The 16,640-nt window shown below is 43.4% G+C and overlaps 3 protein-coding genes across 8 annotated transcripts; 1 reads left to right on the forward strand and 2 right to left on the reverse strand.

Moving 5' to 3' along the window:
• Positions 1–2,968: 2,968 nt before the first annotated feature.
• Positions 2,969–3,472, reverse strand: H257_15142 (hypothetical protein). Its single transcript, XM_009843144.1, has one exon. It carries the CDS (start codon positions 3,454–3,456, stop codon positions 3,016–3,018), a length of 441 nt encoding a protein of 146 aa, XP_009841446.1. The 5' UTR covers positions 3,457–3,472; the 3' UTR covers positions 2,969–3,015.
• A 1,653-nt stretch (positions 3,473–5,125) lies between these two features.
• H257_15143 (hypothetical protein) lies at positions 5,126–6,176 on the reverse strand (the record flags this gene model as incomplete). The annotated part of the gene is made up of 2 exons (XM_009843145.1): positions 5,126–5,198; positions 5,863–6,176. The coding sequence occupies 2 exons, from the start codon at positions 6,174–6,176 to the stop codon at positions 5,126–5,128; spliced, it is 387 nt and encodes a 128-aa protein (XP_009841447.1).
• Positions 6,177–7,001: 825 nt separating this feature from the next.
• Positions 7,002–14,284, forward strand: H257_15144 (hypothetical protein; the record flags this gene model as incomplete). Of its 6 annotated transcripts, XM_009843146.1 has the most annotated exons (15): positions 7,002–7,422; positions 7,498–7,745; positions 8,266–8,433; positions 8,511–8,817; positions 9,418–9,614; positions 9,961–10,106; positions 10,156–10,285; positions 10,334–10,479; positions 10,549–10,669; positions 10,728–11,004; positions 11,551–11,690; positions 11,989–12,087; positions 12,214–12,870; positions 13,709–13,929; positions 14,103–14,284. In XM_009843146.1, the coding sequence occupies 15 exons, from the start codon at positions 7,002–7,004 to the stop codon at positions 14,176–14,178; spliced, it is 3,354 nt and encodes a 1,117-aa protein (XP_009841448.1). In that variant the 3' UTR covers positions 14,179–14,284. The 6 variants fall into 6 exon arrangements, with proteins under 6 accessions (XP_009841448.1, XP_009841449.1, XP_009841450.1 ...); XM_009843147.1 differs by lacking the exon at positions 11,989–12,087; XM_009843148.1 differs by lacking the exon at positions 14,103–14,284 and having other exon boundaries at positions 13,709–13,963.
• Positions 14,285–16,640: the final 2,356 nt, after the last annotated feature.

Here is a 16,640-nt window from a genome sequence, read left to right on the forward strand (position 1 = left end):
ATTTTCGTTGATGAATTCCTCCGCGGGTATTTGTGTTACAAGTATGACCATGACATATTCTGAACGGCTGCGTCAAGCACTATCAGGTACACCTAAACGCAATCGGTTTAGACAGTTCATGTTCGCAGAAATAAATTTCAAAGTTACAGAATTTCCATTGAGTCCCAGTGATGGGCCGAATTTTATACTTGATTTAATTATTGAATAGGGTTGTGGTAAACCATGACCAGCAACCTGAAAATTATACATTGATAAAGGAATATCATATCTCGACAGGAATAAGATTTTGAAGAATCGTGTCAACCAATCTTCGAACGGATGAAACTCACACCAACCGTACGGGATGCTCCAAGCCATCAATTCTCCTCACAGAGTACGGGCGCAGGAAAAAAAACTTGGCTGGTTATGCTGTGCCTGAATGGTTGGTTTTCCTTGTCAACGAGTGATACCAATAAAAGTTTCTCATTTCTCAATTTTCCTCCCTGGCGCCGTTTGCGGGATTTTCTTGAAATTCAAATGAGTAAACCTTTGAAATATAATTCTTTTCCCACCATTATGTTTTACAAGGTAATTTGCATTAAGAGTTTATATTTCATCCAATCAGAATTTATTTGTAAGACTATTGGACAAAAGAAATCGGCCCATCACTGATCGATCACGTTAAATGTTTGCTCAATCTTGTCGCCTGGACACTTACACCGCCCAATCATTGGGCGAGAGTTCTCCTTGACCAACCACATCGTGAGAAATTGTCGGTTGGCCAACCAAATGGCTGAAATTTGTCGTTTTGAATGTCGTGTCTGTATATTACTTCGAAGTATTATGTTTCAATTATGCGTTGACCTTCATTTTTGTATGCTCATTTTGCATAACTTTTGAAAGGTCCGACCACTAACGCATATGTCACCTCCACTTGAAGATGGTGTATCATAAACCGATACTATTGGACAGAATTTATATGATGAATACGTATAATTGGCTAGTTCAAAATTAATGATTTATGATTGGCTATACAAACAATGACATTGGTCGGACCTTTCGAATTATTCATCCATAACATGTTCTTGTACTACAACGAAGGTTTGTTTGCAATTCCAAATCGCCGTCGTGACTGCAACGATCAAGTTCAGCCGTTTGATCAGTTGGAGTCGGACACAAACCCATTCCTCCGCAAGATGGCTTTGACGAAGCGCACTGCCATTGCACGAATTTTATATTAAGTGTTGTAATTGAGTGAACAATATTAACGATTTTGCGTTTCTTCTGACTGACATTGTGAAACATGAACGAGCGTGAACGACTCGTCTCCGCTTCTCAAGCCAAGTTGAGCATGAACAACATCCGGTTACCGGATAATTCTATCCAATCAAAACTAATTTGTCAATGTTTGCAAGGCATTGACATGGACGAAAACTTTCCCCGGCCAGGGCTAACAGGAAGTACTAGTATCAGTTTGATGATCTCTTGAAGAAACTTGCATCACAAGGAGAGCAACGCGTGCCCCATCCACTGCGTTAGTTGAATACATCAGGACTCTTGGACTTGTTACTACGTACATGTACTAGTATTTACTGTTAATACTACAGTAGTACTGACTGTAGTACTGATAGTAATTTGGAGAGCAGCACAATATTGTGAACGGGTTACTTACAATCCGAGCGCATCAAGGAATGTCTTAAAAATGATAATCCAAACTCAATTAACCGAGCGCATCGATTGTTGACCGCATGGTGGTAGGTTGCTTCCGAGTACCACCGTCACTGGCACATGTACCACCCATCCCACCCCAATAGTACAATTCCCTCATTAAAACAGTTCCACTGTTGTTTTGACCCGAAATACTGTTTCAATCAGGTTTATATGGAACTTTGTATGATCAGACCACCTCACCTCTTACTAGGGGTTAAGTGCATCTCAGTGGTTAGCGATAGCTAACCACTAGCGATGCAGTTAACCCCGGATATTTAGCACCACATGTAATCACCGGGGGTAGGACGGAGTCCCAGGTTACAGGGCCACTGGCGAAAAGATTTATCCAGATGGAATAGTTCCCTCGTTGAAATAGTATTTCGGGTCAAAACAACAGTGGAATTGTTTTAATGAGGGAATTATTCACCCCAAAATGAACACGAAAGGCTAACTGTACAGTAATTCCCTGCGAGCAACAGTTCGACTGTTGCTTTGGTAACCATTTCACTTGTTCGTATTATGGCATAGTCAAACGCAGTGTAATCCAAACATCACATTTCAGCCAGGGATTACTACTGTAAGTGCATTTCAGTGGTTCGCGATGGCTAACCACTGGCGATGCAACTTAACCCCGGGAATAGCAACACAAGGGGTCCAGGGTACCGAGGTTACAGGGCTACTGGTTGTATTGAAGGGAGATGTTTACGTAAGCAACAATGGAGCTGTTGTTCTCAGAGAATTATTCCTGCAGGTCCAATAATATCGGTGACCTATCCCCCCTTGCATATCGACACCACTGATCTCACTGAACCGATAGGTGCAACAAAAATAATGGGTTCATGTAGTATACAGTAGGTTACTCTACTACGTACGCAGTAGAAATTGGAAACAGTAGAATGTCTTTGCGACGCCATACACTGAGGGGGATGTGATCTTGAGTTGAGCCAATAATTTACGGCAAACTGACTTCCAGTAAGCGTTGATAATGACCTCTAAACTCGGATATCACCACGCCGTGCCTTTACTTTTACTTCGTAGTTGCTCTCTTGGAGTGATGGACTAGGGGTTTGCAAGGGGGGCTTTTTTCATCTAGGACGTCCAGTGGTTAAATGTCGAGATACCAATTCGATAGTTAATGAGCTTGGGTACATTGATCTTATCGGGGCTATAATCTAGTCCTTATGTTCATCTCCTCGATAATAAAAATTCGATTTAACAGTAAAGATTCCCCCCCTCTGTATGTGCATGAATCGAAGGATTCGGCCCATCATGTAATGAATTCACTAAAATACATCCATTTCCAACTTTAAATACTCGGCCCACAGGTTACTCGGCTCGGCTGTGAGGCAAACACATTCCGCGAGTTCGGGCAAACTGGTCGCACTTGTCGATTTTGCACTTGGACCCCCCTCCATGCAGCCGGCAATGGCCCCCAGTTTGGGACGCCGTCGTGCAGCCGGCGACTTTGCACTTTCGACCTCCGCCGTGTCGGGTGCAGAAGCCACCGGACCGGGCAAACGACTCGCATCGGTGGGACTGGCACTTTTTGTTGCGGCGCTTGGGGGCGTTGGTGGGAGAAGAGCCGGACTGGGGGGGAGGCTGGCGGTGATGCACGAGACACACGGCGTGAAGTTTGGCATAGTGGAGGCAGCCGAGGACGGCGCATCGTCGGGGCGAAGGGGTATATGCATAGTCGGTAGTACTAGTTTCCATGGTTGAATACTGGGGCTGGTGGGCTGAGAGAGGGGGCAGGACCACCACTGGCATCGTCGTCGCAGTATCGCAAATTCAAAAGTGACTGGATTTCGTTTCTACGATGAATACAGGTTTTTGGGTGCCGAGAATTCACACATGTCACGCGCCACAAAGACGCGAGACCAGATGTCTCTACACTCAAGGGGCCGGTTGAGCCCTCCAAACAACTCTGTCCTTCGACCCGGTACAGCCCCTAGCCCAGACTTTCATCACCCGAAAGGTGAAAAGCACAGTCAACGGCCTGGTCTTGTTGCTTTGATTGCCCCCGAGGCTGGTTGGCAGACCCAAGGACTTCATAATGTATTGCCGTTCTGTATGGGGGGTGACCAGTTGTCCCACATGGTATGGTATGGTGTGATAAGTTAGTCCATTACTACCCTAGGTATGTAGTCCCGTCGACTGACCACAGTAGCATGTGGATGTCAATATCGTTCCCTCGCATTCGCTGTGAATGCGAGCAATTCGACTCCATAGTTGGTGAAACGCTTGCAACGGTATTGTCACATTACTGGAGGGGGAACATTGAACATTGCACAGTATTGGGGCAGCCAATTGAGCCACTTAACGGTATGTAGTACTGGTACTACGTAGTATAAAAATAAAGCCAACGTACCAGTACATACATTTATGTGCATGAATCGACATCAAAGGGGAGGCCAAATCAACATACAGCAATACAGACAGACTGTAGGTGACCGATGACCCGGCGCAGGGCCTTTACTTTCGTGATGAAGGGGATCGGTTGACTTCTATGCACTGATACTTTCAGTCAAGCTTGATCTATGAGCCATATGGTATCATGATGGATGAATAACGTGGACATAAGGATGTGTACACAACTCAACCACTCTCGTAAAGGCGACCCTACTGGTATACTGTACTATTAATAGTACTAGTTCTAGTAGTATGTTGGTTTACTGTACTATTAATAGTACTAGTTCTAGTAGTATGTTGTAAGTACTAGTGCTTGATGTATACGTATACACTATTGGATGTGCACACACACCACTACCAGTCCATCAGGACCACTTCGCTGTGGACTGTCTCACCATGTCTTGGAACTTCCGCAACAATTTTGGCGCGATGAATTGAGATCACGAAGAGCATTGTGCGGGGATATACAGTGTATATATATAACGTTATTGTGAATTCGCTATAAACTTCCAAAATTCGCCTGGTTGTCTAATCAATATTGAATCACGTCGGAGTTCTGATTGGTTAAATATACTTGTCCTTTCTGCAAGAGCCAATCAAATCCACTCAAAAATGGATTGGCCAATAGCGTCGATTCATGATTCGATTCGGCGGCGAGATTCACTTCGACGGGGTGTGGAAATTCGTATCGAATCCACCTTATGCATAGCAATTATTTTTGAACCAGGGGGCTGGCTGGAGCATGTTTTACTCCTTCAACCAACGCCTTGAATCGGTATTTCAACCAATACAGGCTCACCAGGGAACGACTCTGTAGGGAAACAACCTCGTTCGTCTGGACAACCCAGCGTTCTGTTGTTTTCACTGCTGATATCTGGTCAATCGACGGATTTACCATCCTTCAGCACTATCAAGGCCACTCGTTCGACCGACGCTGCTCAACGTTGATACTCCTCAGGCTTTGAACCCATGACATGATGGCGTTGATGGCTCTACCTGTGAAATACATGTCACGAGTAAAAGGGCGTTAAATTCCGACTTTAGGAGCGACCCCTTCTTGCATCCACTCAAAGATAGCTTTCAATCCAAGGAACGACCGCCTACAATCGCGACTCTGAAACGCATATCTACACTAAGAGCGCCCCCCGCCACGGTGACGCTCAGTAAAGTCGTCTACAGCCCCTACATGTGCATGGGGGGAGCTCGTTAACTTTTATTCGTAACTACGCTAACTACCAATACCATGGGCAACTGGTTGTGCCTCCAACAACCTTTTTTATTGCTGCGGAGACTCACTGCTGTGCTCCTCTACGGCGCAACTGGATGCACAGATCTAATCTCACCATCTATCCTACAGTATTTAACATTCATTACAGAAACAGGGTCGATGGTTCAGGACTATGCGCCTATTTTTTGCGTTATATTGTACTAACGTTACTAGTTGTTGGCAATTGACAGTATGTAGCCTCATTTTCCCTTGCTGCGTGTTGTACAGTACACTCGACTCGTAGGTATCGGATAAAAATATCTACTTGGAACACGCCCTAACTCTATGTTACACTTTTGATACATAAAGCCAAAATCCAGGCCTAATTTTAATTGGTCGATCGATTGTCAGGCTGCTCATTCGATTGTGCACAACACCCCACTCCAAAATTTCGAATCAACTTGACAATACTACAACCTACAACGCATAGCATAACGTACGTTCGTGAATGAATTTCTCGTCAAGAAGTACTTGGATAGGTAGTCAGTCGTACGTACATGAGGTCCTGGAATAGCTTGACATCGTCGTTGGTCAAGGACACCCGCTCGCGTTTGGAGTTCAAGGTCGTGTCGACTTCCTCCTTGTGGTACGGGATCGGATCGATCCCATTTCTGGCCATTTCAGTCGTAACTTCGTTTGGTTTTGCTTGCCGTTTGGTGAGGTTGGTTGTAAGCTGCTGCTGTGCTTCAGCTTGTGCGGTGCTTGCTGCCATCCGCAGCTTTTCTAGGCGCTTTCGGCTACGCCGTCGCCTCGCGTAGTTCCTTTGGACGACATTTGCTCGATCTCGGTGCACAGCACACAAAGAATGCATGTCCCCGTTGTCCTTGAGTGTGCGTTGATTGGGGCAGTTTTTGTAAGCATATCGGCATTGAGACTCTCACCTTAACGACCCATCGATCGGTTCCAACGTTAATATTTGACAATGATAACCACCACCAAATAATCTATAATTGAGAGCATTACGATGGTTCTCATCACCAGGTTCGTTCTATACCTGCTTCTCAAGGTTATTTTCACTAATCCATGCTAGTCTAAATAACGTTACAAAATCCTTCGGTAAATAGAGCTGGTTAACATAAAGTAAGCGATAGAAATTCAAGCATAAAAGTACATAGATGAGGTGTCGTGAGTAATTTTGTCCAATCCGAAGGCCGCATTTATGCAAATTCAAAAACCGACCAATCATATGTAGCTGGCTGGTACCATATAATACACCGTTTCGCTGCGCTAACACCACGACCTTGACGCCAGAACTTGCTCAACAAGTTGAGAACAAGATTCTAATGGTACGAGGTACTCCATCTTACCCTAACATACCTGTACAAAACTCAAAGTAATCGGATTGGCTGAAATTATCCCGTTCTCCAACTGTGATTGGCTTTGACGTTTCGACAGATTCAAATTGGGTACACTATAGCAGAAATAACAAACTGTGGATATTAATAGAAAGGAAAGACGCCGATTCCATTCATTGGTCAAGGTCATGGGGTATTTCACAATAAGCGACCGACATAGGTCTTCTTTGTGTTATTATGCATAGTACGATTAAGTAATTAGTTTACTAACATTACGTGACCTGTTTGCATTCAAATTATCCGGATATTCGCGGCAACACCGCCGCATTTGTTCGTTTGAAATGGCGGCAAACTCTGCGAAGGCGCGGAAGCGTCATGCCGGGGATTCCCCGTCCTCTGTCTACGTGTTGCCATCAGATGCTTCCGACGAAGATGATTTTGCGCATGTTGGAAGCTCCCAGTCGTCGCAGTCCCAATCGCAGACGTCGTTGGACAGGTCGGAGATGGGAGTCATCGAGGAGATCTACTGCGAGAACTTCATGTGCCATCGCAAGATGGTGGTCAAATTGGGTCGCAACATCAACTTCATCACTGGCGAGAACGGCAGTGGGAAGAGCGCGATCATTGCCGCGCTGCAGATCTGCCTTGGGGCGAGCGCACGCACGACGCATCGGGGCAAGAGTCTCAAGAACTTGATCCGCAACAGCGATCAAGGAGAGCAGCCGCGGTCCGCGCTCGTTCGCATCACCCTTCTCAACGACGGTACGTCCATCTCGTCCTCTTTATGCACTCTTAGTCGTCGTCCCCTTCCGATCCACAATGTGTGCATGCCCATAGGAAAGGGCACGGACGCGTTCCGCCCCGAACAGTTTGGTACGCGTATTCAAGTGGAGCGATTGATCCGCATAGAAGGGACGGCCGAGTACCGCCTCAAGGACATGGACGGGCGCGTCGTGTCCAAGGCCAAAGCGGACTTGGAAGCCATGCTCGACCACCTCAACATCCAGATCGACAACCCATGCGCAGTCCTCGATCAGGAGAACGCCAAGTTGTTTCTCAAGGGAGATCCCGCCGACAAGTACAAGGTATATCGCTTAAGTTCATATGGGGTTTTGTATGCTTGATTGGATGAAGCAGAGTAGTCCAATTATACCGTTTTTTGCATATCATAAATTTGTTAATAGTTTCAGCTATAACCATTATATATACTTGTATCTCGATTCAATCCCTCTGTATATAGATATATGATTATATATATAAGGATCCAATGTATATATATATATGTATATCAACGTCATATATATACATTAGCATTCAAAAAAATAGGTGTATTAGCATCCCATGCAACAATATATCAGCATCCGATTTTCTAATATATATTATAGAATTGGTTTATTTCACCATTTTTCACACACAAAACGTGCATTATATACGTCTTTTCCTTATCAATTGCCTTATCCAGTGGTCCTTTGGTCCCGTTGAGTTATATCGACTCTTTATATATTCTCCACCATATTTAAAAATGTATGGTGGATATCAATTGGACTCTTTGAATTTCCGGTAAATCCGAGCATTTTGGACTAAAATTCGTGTTTTTGACGCTAGTTTTTCCTGCAATCGACGGATTTGTACAAAATGCGGGCAGTTTTTGCGAAAATCGAAGATGAAACGAACGTCCGGAAGGAATCAACGTTAGAGCACGAGGGTCGCAAGGTCCAGTTACTCCAACAGGCCCACGCCCAAGCCGTGAAAATGTATGAAAAAGCTCAATCTGTACGTCTATATATTCCTAGTACCGGTATCTGTGGGGAGGTTGGCCACATTTATAAAATATTTTTCCGCATATCTAGTTTGCGCACTTGGAAGAGAAACTGGTCAGTGTCAAGCACCATTTGGCGTGGTCGTTTGTCCGAGTAAAGGAAACCGAATACGAAACCCTGCGCGAAGAGCTAGAGCAGTGCCAAACCAAAGCCGACAGCTATAAGAAACATATGGCTAAATACCAAGCCCAAGTGGAAGTTTTGACTGCAGATCAGCACCATTTAAACGAATCCCTCGAACTCGAAACGGAAAAGTTGGCAGATCTGGACAAACAACAGCAAGAACTCAAGCATCGGCAGCGCCAACTGCGATATCCCCAGCAAATTAAAGAGGCGGGTACGGTTGTATATATATATATAATACAGATAAATGGAGTTGTGGTTTTTGGGGAGTGTGTTGGGGGGTATTTTATAAGGATATGGAGGAGGGTTGTATATTGGGACTTTTTTGCTCATTCTCATAGTTTTGGGTGGTACCAGATTGCTGATGATTGGTTGGTTGCTCAGATATATATATATATATGTATATATATATATATAGATGTATATGATTGCCGATGTGGACTGTCCCCTGATGTATATTTGTTTGTTTGTTTGCTGTATAGTTTATTATTATATCGTCCTGACAGTCGTATGCTACTACTATCTATCTATGTGTGGGTTTGCTGGATTGTGCATTGGATTTTTTTATTTCGTCGATATATCTATATATGATACATGTATGGTTAGATTGGCAGAATAAATTCGACAGATCTTGATTTGATTGGCTTAGACGGTTCGTTCCTCTATTCTCTTTGGGTTATTTTCTCCAATTTCGAATGGAATTTTGCCCTGATAGATTATTTCGAATGGATTTTTGCCAATATATAGCGTATTATTTTTTGTAGAACGCATACAACTGGATTTTTGCCAATATATAGAGTATTATTTATTGTAGAACGCAAACAACTGGAACACAACCTCCAAAAGTCCAAGAAACGACTGGTGGAGATCGAGAAGGACAAGCTCAAGAAGCGGCAGAGATACCAGGAATACATGAGTTCATTAGAGCATAAACAAGCGCAATCGGCCAAAGAATTGGACTCGGTCCAACTCCGACTGGACGACGCCCTCGACCAAAAAAGACACTTGGAGGTTATATATCTACCTATATTATTTAATCATATATACTCTTGATTGACTATATATATATATATCGCACCTGAACTTGCCAAACTGTGGACGTTGAGGATGATTTTTGCCATCTCCATCGATCGATATATATTTTGGACAGAAATTTGTATGGAGATGATGATCTTGCCCCTCACACTAATTGAAGTCACACACACTAATTAGTTGTGGATTGATGTGGTTTCTCTATATATATATATTGAAAGGGTTTATGATTTTCACTCTGTATGTATTGAAATCGGTTTGTATTGATTGGTTCAATATATCTGGAGTGAAATATATATATATATATTAATATATATATTTTTAGGAGCGCGGGAACGTGGATTTTTCGGCCGAATTAAATCGATTGACTGAAGAATTGGACACTTGCAAGGGCCAGCGACGCGACTGCAAAAGCGAGCGCGAACGGGTGGGCGCTCGCCTCCATTCGATTCGAGACCAGTCCAAGAATCGGTAATTATTTCTCTAATTATATATATATATATATTAAAATATTTTCCAGGCTGTTGGCGTTTGGAAATGGCGTGCCGTACTTGAACCAGTTGATCGAAGAGAATTTGGATCGGTTTTCCCAACCTCCCATTGGTCCGTTGGGGTTATATGTGTCAATTCCAGAGCATAGAAAGCATTGGGTACGACTTGATATATATATGATATATATATATATAATATTTTTCTAGACGTTGGCCGTGGAATTGATCTTGAAAAATGTGCTCAACAGCTACTTGGTGGCCTCTGGACCGGATAAAGCGCTGTTTGATCGACTCAAAGCCAAAGCCAAGTGTGGACAAGTTAGCATTTTGATTGCCAAGCGTTCGTCTCACAAGTACATTTCATTCTATATATATATAAATCCAACAATCCCCGATATAAATATATATATATATATATTTAGATATTCTGGACTGCATGTTCCTACGGGATCTCTGCAAGAACACGCGGTGGCGTCGATTGTGTCGGTAGATGACCCAAACGTGTTTAACGCGTTGGTGGACATTGCCAAGATCGAATCCAAGGTGAATGATATATAAATATATATTGTTTCTAAAATACATATATATATTCCTCTTGTAGCTGATATTTGACTCGCGCAAAGAAGGCGAAGAACGCACTATTGCGTCGTCGTCTACCAGCGGCAGTCGGTCGGTGCAGTTTTATGCCAATGTGTCGGAAGTGTACATGCCAAATGGCGATAAATTCTTTGCCCGACGAGGCAATTTGGGATTTATTGCGAATAAAACCATGAAACATGCGCGAATTCTATCGCAAGATCACTCGGCCGAGGAAAACGAGCTCGCGGACAGACTGCAAGTGCTGGACCGCCACTACGAAGTGCTCCAGCGGGACGAAGGTGCAAATATATATATATTTATTTATTAATGTGTGTTGAAGGGGATTTATATATAGACTGAAATACTGTGCTCGATTTGGATTTGGATCGATTATTTCTTTACGTATGTATTGATGTGCGTTGGAGGATATATGTATATATATATATAGACTGATAATATATATATATATAGATAGACAGATACACGGTGCTTTATTATGGATTTGGATCGACTGTTCCTATGTGTATACGTTTAAGAGATGAGCGATGACTGTGTGTGTGAAAGTTGAGTTATATTTGGACTGATGGGGTTGATATTCGTATGTCTTAATACGTTTTAACAAGGGTTGGTATTTATTTATATATATATATATATATATATATATATTATATATACATGTGTTGTATGTCAATGGACTGATGAGGTTGATATTCGTGTCCAGTGTTAGTTCATTATAGATGGTCTCTTTTAAGGACTTTTTTATGTCATCACACGAAAATTATTGCTTTATGATGGGGTGGTAATCAGCCTATATATATATATATATATATTAAAATATTTCATAGAAAACATGATTCGCCGGAGAAATGCGCTAAACCGAGACCAAGAAGAGCACGAACGCAAGATGAGTGAAGTGAACCGCCGCATCCATACCCTCGAAACTGACTTGAACCGACTCAAGCGCCAACAAGATCAGTCTATGGATGTACGTGATTGTATTTACAATAATATATATATTGCCAAATGGGAGAATACGGTATTATATTGATCTATAAAGTATATCATTGTATTAAATTATATTTTAACTTTTCCGAATGGGAGACGGTCGGATGGAATCCCCATGGGAATATTCATTTTTGTTGGTTGGTTTTTGCTCCCAGTTTCGTTCGTATTGCCTAAACTATTATATATCCATCCAATTATAATAATTTTGAAGCACATTTAGAATGATATATATATATAATATATATATATATATAATATATATATATATATATATATAGACGTCGATTGGGGATACGACCATGCTGGACGACGAAAAAACCGAACTCGAGTTTGAAATGGACACGATGCACACTCGGTTGCAAGTGTTGAACGACGAGGTACCACCACTCTATCTCTCTATAAATATATATACATATTTCAAACCAGTATCATATATATATTCATCTCAACAAAAAACCACCTCTCTATATATATCATTAACCTCTCTCTACCTATTTCCCTAGCTCGAGCACGACAATCCTGAACTCGCCGTGATTTCCACAGACTTGTCGACTTTGCAAGCCACGGAGCGATCGATTCACACTCGATTAAACGAACTAAAGGACCAAACCATGGGTTTATACCAGCGCCTAATGCAAGCCAAAGCCAAACAGGTCAAAGCTACCCAGCAAGTTGACCGACTGGACGGCGAAATCGCGCGCAAAGCGGCCGAAGTGGCCACCGCCGCCGCCCAAGTCCAAGACAGCGTCGATAAAGCCAGCAGCATCTGCGGCCGCATCGAGGACGTCGAGCATCCGTCGTATTATAATGCCCAGATCCACGAGCTGAACCACCGCATGACAGTGGAAAAAGCGCAGTTTGATCACATGGACTTATGCGAATTGGAGCTCGATGTGCAGGAAAAAGCCGGCAAACTCAATCAAAAGGCCATCGAGTTCAAAAATCTATCGGACAACGTGCACCATGTAAGCGCCATGCTCGTGAAACGAAAGCTCAAATGGGCCGCCCTGCGCAAAGAAATCGCGACGCGGACGTCCCTCGGCTTTAACAAGTTTATGATGAAGCGAGATTTTGCTGGGAAATTGAAATTTGACCATACTGGCCAGCGATTGGACGTGGCAGTGGTGAGAAACAAAGAGGGCGGCACCAAGTTGTCTGTGGTACGAACACAATATATATATATGCGATGTATATTTCGCTAAAATCATATTTTTCTAAAACATTTTCGCGTGGGTTGTATCGAAGAATATCACACGTTGAGATTCTGATTGGTTGAATCTACTTTTGTCCTATTTGTACGAGCCAATCAAACAACCCACGCAAAATGATTGGATGGTTTTAGCCAATCGCGAATCGAGTCGAGTCGACGGGGAATCCACAATATATACAATTGATATTCTATATGGAATTGGATATGGATTGGGTGCTTATGTGGACTTCAAAGAGATTGTATGGCTAGAGTATACAACATGTCGTATCCCTGCCTGGGCTAATCAGTCGTTTGGATTGGTAGAAATTCACCAGAACGTGATTTGATTGGCTGAGGCGGTTCTTGATATCCATTCTCGATGGCCTAGAAATAGTATATTGGCCTTGAACCATTACAAAATTGGGAATTTGGCGTTGTTTTTATAGCCACTGCCCTACTATTAGTATAATTATATCTACTATTAGTATATTTATATCTACAATTAATATATTTATATCTACTATTAGTATATTTATATCTACTATTAGTATATTTATATGTTTTTCGTTTCGACTGGTGCAGAGTATATACAGTATGCATGTTTTGCAAAAATACCCTTTGTGTTCACTATACGCCTGGCGAGTGTATATGATTTGGTCCAACGTCGTTGTATCAAATAAGATGGTTATTACTCTCCGTGTAACTACTTGCTATGGAATAATAAATAGTACATATCTTGTTCACCAATTGAGTCGTAATAAAACATAAAAAATACTAAATAATATTCGATCACTGTATGTATATATTAGGTGAACGATATGAAGCAATTGTCGGGCGGCGAGCGCAGTTTCACCCAAGTATCACTTTTGATGGCTCTGGGCGAGTGCATCGAGTGTCCGTTTAGAGTCATGGACGAGTTCGATGTGTTTATGGACAGCATTAACCGAACACTTACGCTCAAGCTGCTGATTGAAACCGCCAAAACCGAAGCCACCAAGCAGTTTATTTTTGTTACGCCGAACGACCTCAGGTGATTGATTCGTTCTTCGATTGGTGATATACTTTAAAATTTTAATTATTTTTTTCCTTTTTTTTTAATTTAATAAAAAATCTTAGATTCTTTTGATATTTATTTAACTTAAAATAGGTTTTTAATGGGAATATATACTAACCATCAAGTCTCTTGTTACTGGTGGAATATAGCTCGATCAAAGAAGACAGCATGGTGAAGATTCAAAAGCTGCTGCCGCCGCGAGATCGCCAGTTGGGACGAACGTAGTTGTTTGAATAACACCCAAGTCTTTGATGGAAAACTAGAACTACCGTTAACAGTTACTCTGCATACGCGTAACGTTGCTATTAATAGTAACTTGGTGCACTTGCCGCTATAAATAGATTTGGACAAGTCTTAAACCGCAGCACATCACCACGAGTTAGTGTGTTAATAACTCTTGCATTTTGTATGGCGCCGGTTGCTATGGCACACTTCCCTCCACTACAACATTTGGATTCGACACCTGAATGACCAGCCCCTCAAAATACCCGCTTTATGATTCCTTCTCTGACGCGTTCAGGGAGATTTTTACGCCCCCTGGAGTTTTACCCCTTCCAGCCCCCCTCCATTCCCCCGACAAGAGGTGCCCTCCCTTAGCTTAGCCCTTTTTAAACCAAAACCCCCTTTCTGTAACGGCCTGTCGTGTGGTTCCCTTCCCCCCTCTCAGGACCTCTTCACGCCGCCCGCCCTCTTCGTTACACACTTCAATGCGACCCTCCTCACGGTACCCTTCATGGCCGAAAAATTTGCCCACCGCCGTACACACCTATGCCTCCAGATGGCATCTTTGTAGATCCACTTTCTGGGCCCAGAATGACCACCTCCGACCTACCAGGGGAATTCCAGTGGTTCACTGGTACCACCAAGCATTCCCCTTCTGGATCGCCGCCACACACTGTCACCCCCCTATTACGCGAGCCCGACGGTACCGCCTACACATTCTGGCTCAGTGGCCGAGCTACTACCTGTGCGACGGGAACCAATCGGCCGACTTTCTCACTAAGCAGGCGCTGGAGGTTTTTCCTCGCTGTACAAGCCTCTCCACCGGCCCACTGACACCACGAGACGCCGCGGGCTTCCATTACTTCTTCGATGGCGACCGTATGTTCAACCCTGGTTGGCTAACCCCCTCCTGGCACTCGACGTTAAGCTCTCGCATATATTCATCAATGGAAACACTTCACTTTGTACGATCTGAGCATAGTACTACAGTGCTCACATGTCGTGTACAATATGGTCGAATGTACGAAAACCTGAGTTTTGGCTTTCAGGCTCGTCGACCCGCTGCACGTACACTCGATGTGTAGCATAGCAACTGACACAATAACCAGCAACATGAGCGTTAAACTTGGCGGGTTGCGCCGCTACGTCATCATAGCTATAGAACAAATAAGTCCACCCCCACTCTCCAGGCACAACGCCACCACTGGGCCATTCAAGTGGAAACCACAGCGTGGCCATTTCAATTCTAGAACCAAATACCTACGTTCTAAGCATCCATAAAGGCACGAGTCCAAGGTCGAATCGTCCGGTGAATGCTGCGACCTCCAACTTTTACACCCCACAGTGAGTGCAGAGACTCCCCCGCTACCACACATGTTAAGTGGGAAATCTAACACACTTGAAATGCCCCAAAACATGATATTAATAGTATTCCGGTAGTTTCACAGGTCGAGTATAATTACTCCCAGACCAGGTCTACAATTTGCAGCATCGGCCGCAAAATGACATGACTTGATCATTGAATTTGGCTATTCGGGTAATGCATGTCGCTCAGTGAACCATATTGGCGCAACAAGAATAAAGCTGCTACTAGTACGTGTTATGGCTTCGATTGGCGACAAGGTTACCAAATGGTTTCTCATTATTATATTTGATTCCAAGGGCAGCTGCCGTTAAAAAAATACCAGCAAACCAACTTCTCAGCTCCCTGCAGTGCAAATATGTACAAACCCTAACCCAACATGCGGACGGCCAAGCGCGCCCTCCATCGCCTCTGCGAGCTCCACCACGCCAAAAACAAAACGCACTTCAAAAGGTGTACGCTACCAAGCGACGCCATGCGCTGCGTAAGCTCCGACGGCACGTGATGGAATCTCGACCACCGGTAGACGAAGAGGTTGCCTCACCCAAGATGAGGCTGGAGCCATACGTGTTCCCCTCCTCATTGTGTAGTAAACTCAAAGTTTACACAAAAAAGCGATTGAATAATGGCTGACCTTGAGGTTATGATTCAGGCTTACAGTTAGTTTACGACGTTGTACTAGGATGTAGTTTTTTTGCTGTAGTTGAGGCTTCAGTTTGTGCGAGGCTCATGCGTGAAAACCTACACGATCATTATTTTCATGTCGACTAATACAAATGTGGAGGAGGGTCCTCCATGCGAGCGGACTACATGATGTTGCCGATGTTCTTGTACTAGTATACCTAACGACATGTGATGACAAGCACCTGCGACAGCGCAGTCACCACAAATTTATCGTTTCGACGTGTCAACTGGTGGTGACGTAACAGCTCTCAAATGTCCCTTGATAACTGTCAGTTGTCTCACAGTCGCTCACAGCCAACGACGCACTAGTAAACTTATGTATAATTTACCTCGACAAGCCATCATTTACAACCCACCCTCCCCCCAACTCGCAATTGTATACAGTACTTGTTCCCCTCATCATTGTGTAAACTCACAA

Source organism: Aphanomyces astaci (genome assembly GCF_000520075.1).
Source record: "Aphanomyces astaci strain APO3 unplaced genomic scaffold supercont1.67, whole genome shotgun sequence".
Taxonomy (NCBI): Eukaryota; Oomycota; class Saprolegniomycetes; order Saprolegniales; family Verrucalvaceae; genus Aphanomyces; species Aphanomyces astaci.